The 5967-nt window shown below is 44.3% G+C and overlaps 1 protein-coding gene across 1 annotated transcript; it reads right to left on the reverse strand.

The window, feature by feature from the left end:
* Positions 1–1642: 1642 nt before the first annotated feature.
* LOC101781583 (isoflavone reductase homolog) lies at positions 1643–5076 on the reverse strand. The gene is made up of 4 exons (XM_004963167.4): positions 4588–5076; positions 4235–4475; positions 2418–2621; positions 1643–1993 (listed from the first exon to the last, which is right to left on the reverse strand). Exons 1-4 carry the CDS (start codon positions 4915–4917, stop codon positions 1830–1832), a joined length of 939 nt encoding a protein of 312 aa, XP_004963224.1. The 5' UTR covers positions 4918–5076; the 3' UTR covers positions 1643–1829.
* Between the last annotated feature and the right edge of the window lie 891 nt (positions 5077–5967).

Consider the following 5967-nt stretch of genomic DNA (forward strand, 5'->3'; position numbering starts at 1 on the left):
CACTTTAAAGCGTGTCAAACTTTGTATCAATTTGATACATTTTTTTAATCAAGTCAGAAAGCATCTTTATCTGGCTATAGACCATTGTTTGATATATTTTACAACGTGTCTAGGTGATAATGACGCTTTAAAGCGTGTCAGACTCTGTATCAATTCGATACGTTTTTCAAATCAAGCCAGAAAGCATCTTTACCTAGCTATAGACAATTGTTTGATACGCTTTACAATATGTTTAGGGGATAATGATGCATTAAAGCGTGTCAAACTTTGTATCAATACGATACGTTTTTCTAATCAAGTCAGAAAGCATCTTTACCTGGCTATAGACAATTGTTTGATACGCTTTACAACATGTTTAAAGGATAATGATGCTTTAAAGCGTGTCTAACTCTGTGTCATTTTGAGACGACTTCAATAGCGTGTTAAAAAATGTCTTTATATGACTAAAAACACCGTAAGCTTGTCTAATATCGTAGCAGTCAGATATGTTTTTGAACTCGTGTCAAAAAGTATCTTTACGTGCTGATCTAGTACTAGTATAGCGTAGCCACAGGAGGGCTTTAGGTTGTGCTCCTGGACAAGGTCGACATGGTGATGACAAGGCTCGTGTGGTTGTCCAGCGACACCTCGACGAGCTGGGCTCCCTGTGCATTGAAGGACAGCAGCCTTTGGAGCTTGTCTAATATCAAGTCTGATCTCCGGTAGTCCGGTCACATCAGGACGTAGGCAGGGTGGTCCTGAACCAGGTTTGCCGTCATCCTGTCTCCCAATGAAGCCCGTGCCACCCACGACTAAAACTCTGCACTTCTCCATCTCTTCAAGATGTATTTCTGTGGCTCAGGGGGGAGGTAAATTCTGCTTCGTTTTTCAGTGGTTGCAGGAGTCCAATTGCTGTGTTGCTGCATGATCACCGAGGCCTCATGTGGTCAGCACCTTAATTGTTGGGGCATAGCAATGGCAGCACCGTGTTTCCATGCTATGACGTAACACCGTCGACTGAATGACCTTTCCATTTTCTTTGTCAAATGGCTGGGGTTCATTTTCATGTGAAATTGCATTTCTTTGTTATCTAGGTGGAAGCTATGTGTGCAATCAAGTTATCTGATCAAAGATGATGCCATCATTCACATTTTATTGCAAGTCTTCTCGAACACCAACTTATTGCAAGTCTAATAATAGGTATTGTATTTATTTGCTACTCGATTTACATCTTTTTGCAAATCAGTTGTACACCCTTTGCAAACAGTTGACTGAATCTTAGTGAGTATGCTACCTGGAGACCATTGTGCAGTAGTATCAGTTAGAGGAAACAACAATTGTACTATAGCATATTGCAATTGGTCGGCCGTCGTCCTGAGGTGAGATCAATACTATTCCATCTCCCGAGCCATGTAACTTGTGTGACCCTTCAAATTAGGTTTCACCGGTGTACGTCATGAGTGATTTGTTTCTATTTTCCTGTGCAGCTATGAAATCTGCCCTAAGGCCCTAGTTCGACCGCATGCCCATATTGCAATTCCATCAACAACTTCATTGTTAGAACTTGTAGTGGTATGTGTCAGGGCATGCTGCAGGACCAATATCCATAAGCAAGGTACATATTTGGACTTCTACGTGCAAAATGTAGGTTAAGTTTTTGGAATGCAGGACAAGAACTACCCACCATATTGATTGTAAGTGTCTATATCCCATTATGGAGAGCTTGATTACATATTGGAGTATTATGCCATAGTGCAGGATGTAACACTAACACCATATATTTCCAGCCATGGTGCCCATGGTTTTTGAATTTCTTATATGATCAGATAGGTCATAGAAAACTTTACAAATTACAGATATCTTTTCATATATTCATCCATGCGGGTGTACTCAACCTCCGGGTACAGAAGAGTAGCTTCTGCTCCGTCCTCCCCAATGTCAAAGTTTGTCAGGCAACCTTCATAGAAAATATGATAAAAGTGTCCCACTGCGATTTGGCCGCCAATATCCATATCTGCTTTAACATGTTCAACACACGATGTATATTTAACCGGGAAAGAAGAGAAGAGGTATAAAATGAGATTTTCAAATGAGGATTATGTGACAAATACAAAGGCCAACACACTCAAACTTTTATAGTGGCGGTGCTACATCATAGCTATAAGCTTATATCCAGCTTAGCCTTGTAAAGTGATATCTGGTACTACCCATCTTAAAGAAAAGGAACCACACTAGGTTAGTATGTTTTTGGAGGGTTATTATGCGTTTAGACGACTCTATTTTGCAACTGGAATATAATACCCTTATACCTTAATTTCTCTCACTCAGTAATCCTTAATTTGATCATTTGATGTGATCCTTGTACCATTTTTTTTATGTTACTGCAAATTAGATGCTTCATCCTTGATAATGACTCGAAACACACATTTGTTTCTTACCTTTCATTGAAGCCAAGAACTCGTCAACCGGAATGTAAATTTTCTCGATGACATTTCCAGAGAGCTTTTCCCATTTCGCGATCAGCTCATTTTGAGTGAGGATGTTTTCTGGTGGTCTTAGGTAAACTGTCTTGTTCAAGGTGCGAGGGTCATCAAGGGATTTGATTGTATAAGATGCCACATCATCTTCATCCACAAATATTACTGCACAGCATATTAGGACTATATATAGTTAGAAGTGGGCAACTAAAAAACATATCGTTCTGTCGAAACTCGAAACAAAATTAGTGCGGCTGTATATATAAACATTTTGAGAATACAAATATGTGCTCTGTGGCTCTACTTCTCATCAGCCAACAAAACACAACGAGACGAATGCAACATACATCAGCCAATATGGAAATCAATACATGATTCATAAGAAACTACTCCCTCCATCCCAAATTAATCAATACCAGATGGGCTTATCTATTCTAGACTCGAGTGTTTGGGAGCAACTGAGAACACGATTTTTTTGTCCATACGATCAAGATCGGACAGCTCTCCTTCCTTCTTCAACCTAGACAATTTCCTGTTTTCTCTTCCATCTGTTCAGCTCCCAACTTCCATGGCCGACAGACCTGCTGGTTGCTGCTCTTTGCCTTGCGCTCGCCCCCACTTCCTCGTCTCCGGTGGCTCCCCGTGCACCGAATATGCCGTTGCCGCCCACCGCTGTGCTAACCTGGCTTCGCCGGGCTATAACTGTGATGCCCTCGCCCTATCCTTGCCCAACCGCCTTCCTCCACTGCCCCGGCTGGCGGCGTCCCCACCGCCTCGCCTCGCCACCCCCGCGCCCACCACCACTACCGGTCCGGCCTACCGCCAGCTATGCCCGGGAGGCAAGGAAACCACACCCTCAAAACCCAAACTGTGAACCCCTGAGTGTAGTTTTGCCGGAGCCGAGGAAGAAGACTTCGTGAACACTCCAATTGGACGAATCGGAGTTGATTGGTGTGCAAATCAGACGGCAGAAAAATCGAGTATTGGTGATGTTTGTAACACTCGAGTGTTCCTTACATTTCCCGATACCAGATTCATAACAAAATGCTCCATCCGTCCTAAATTGTAAGTCGTTTTAATACTTCTAAATTTGTAGCTTTTGCTATTCATCTAGATATATATACTATGTCTATGTATATAGTAAAAAGAAAAAATAGCCAAAATCATCCCCTAACTTTGCACAAGAGGTCAAGTTCGTTCTTGAACTTTCAAAAGGGTCAATGTAGTCCTTTAACTTTTTTTTTGTCTAACCCATCCTTGTGCTGACGTGGCACTGCATGATGGCATGAGACAAATGTGAAATGTCTCTTTTACCCTTAGCTCTTACATAATGACATGTGGGACCTACATATCAGGATTTTTCTTTTTTCTTTTACTCGCATCCCACTCCGGCTGTGGCGCGGGGGTGTCGGTGGCCAAGATGACAGAGAGCGGTGGTGGCTAGCAGAGTAGCGACTTGGAGGGGTCGGCCACCGGCGCCAACGAGAGGAAGATGAGAAGCAAAAGAAGCTCTCGGTACCAAGGGCAAAACGGACATTGCACTATCATCTCATGCATCACATCAGCGCAGGGATGTGTTTGACCCGAAAAATGAGAGTTGAGGGACTAAATTTAATCCTTTTGAAAGTTTAGGGATGAACTTAACCCATTGTGGAAAGTTCAGGGACGATCTTGGCTATTTCGCCTAGTAAAAACTATAAATTTAGAAATACTAAAATGAACTATAATTTAGGATAATTTGGGACGTAATTTGGAATTCAAGAAGTATATTGGTTTACCTTTGACATTGCCATCTCCATATACACGAACCTCGTCCTTGGGAGGCAGAAGAGTACCCATTTGAGCGAGGTTTGGACAAAAGTATGCGGCAAAGCAATTGGCAGAAATGTAGGTGTGGGGAATTTTGGCTGCTTCTATTGCCCTCCGTAGCTCCATCTTCTCGTCGAATATAGCCCTTCCTGGTTGAAGAGCATGCCCCATCCTGGATGGGTCCATGCCGAATTCCGACGGTATGAAACGCTGCATCCACAATTTCAGTATGATTATTGTTCACTGCCTGCAGGTCACCATTGTCCTCTGTTTCTACGACGTTAGGACTCAAAAAAAAAGAGGAGAGGTGGTGGTGAATAACCTTGATGTTCCCGGCCTCCTTGATCGCCTCGACGAGCTTGTGCTGCAGCAGGATGGTCTGGCTGCGGTGTGTCCCGGACAAGGCCGACACGACCACGTCCACCTGCCTCACGGCGGCGACGAGCCCCGCGCGGTCGTCGAGCGACGCCTCCACGAGGCGCGCGCCCTGGGCCTTGAAGGACAGCAGGGCCTGGAGCTTGTCGACGTCGAGGCCTATCTCCGGCCGCATCAGGACGAACGTCGGGTAGCCCTGCGCCAGGCTCGCCGCGACGATCCGCCTGCCCACGAAGCCCGTGCTGCCGCCCACGACTAGAACCTTGCTCTTCTCCATCGCCGGAAGGAGCCTTCGTTCCTGGTTCCGCGATCGTTTGCTTTGGCTTCGGTTTTCTGCGGATTGCAGCTAGCGCAGCAGGCTAAACGTCCATTGTGTTGAAATTTTGGCACTTTGGCAGGCCTGACGTGGACAGCAAAGAAAGTGTTCGGCTTATTGCTTCATTTCATGAGCAAGTGGCTTTTGCACTTTCTCCGTGTGATGTGGTAGATCAAACTTCCTTTTCCATCTTTTTGCAAGGGACCGCGCTGTCGCGCGACCTGGCGGCCGGTCGCGCATCCCTCTCATGCTATAGTAGAGGCACTACAGGAAGCAAGACTTGCATGCAGGGATGTCGCTATCTACATGACATCATCACTGATGTCAGCGAGTTAGATTATCTTCCATCAAACATCTGCTTTTAAATCCGTTTGCACCATCGTATTTATTGTGACACGATCTAAAAATAAGATCCATCTTCAATATGTTTTGAAACTATTTTTGTGCAAATGTCAACTTATATTGTATCCATGCAATAACTTATATTCAAACGGTATAGCACTTTATAATGTATGTTTTAGAACTAGCAATTTATCTTGTTTGTTCAGTAGAAATTTGTATAAAGATATATGTTGGTGTTTTATACTTAGCAACCTACCGAGGGGTATCCCGATGTAGTAGATTGGTTGATGGGGGATCGCCGAACCTAGAACTCGAAGGTAAAAGCGAGGACTCAAGATACCGATTTATACAGGTTCGGACCGTCAGAGTAGCGTAATATCCTACGTCTTGTTTGGGGTGTTGTATATTGCGCCTTGCGCTTGGATGTTGTTTGGTGTTGAGGATTTGGTGCTCTATTGTGGTTCTATGAGATCTTTGCCTACTGATCCAGGGACCCCAGCCCTCCTTTATATACTCAGGGGGCGGGATTACTAGTCGGTTACAAGGAGTCCTAGTAGGATTACAAGGTATAAGTCCTAGTAGGATTACAGAGGAATCCTAGTAGGAGTCCATCTTCTTCCTTCCTTCCGGGTACTAGGGATCTATCCCCGACAAGCCCCCGAGCGCTTC

The sequence above is a fragment of the Setaria italica genome, chromosome III (genome assembly GCF_000263155.2).
Source record: "Setaria italica strain Yugu1 chromosome III, Setaria_italica_v2.0, whole genome shotgun sequence".
Taxonomy (NCBI): domain Eukaryota; kingdom Viridiplantae; phylum Streptophyta; class Magnoliopsida; order Poales; family Poaceae; genus Setaria; species Setaria italica.

What these genes read in the sequence shown, in the direction of transcription:
- LOC101781583 (XM_004963167.4), bottom strand. Translation starts at nt 4,917, where the DNA reads ATGGAGAAGAGCAAGGTTCTAGTCGTGGGCGGCAGCACGGGCTTCGTG. An exon ending in AGGAGGCCGGGAACATCAAG is followed by an intron (nt 4,476 to 4,587) that starts GTTATTCACCAC and finishes TTGTGGATGCAG; the next exon opens with CGTTTCATACCGTCGGAATT. An exon ending in GTTCTTGGCTTCAATGAAAG is followed by an intron (nt 1,994 to 2,417) that starts GTAAGAAACAAA and finishes ATGTTAAAGCAG; the next exon opens with ATATGGATATTGGCGGCCAA.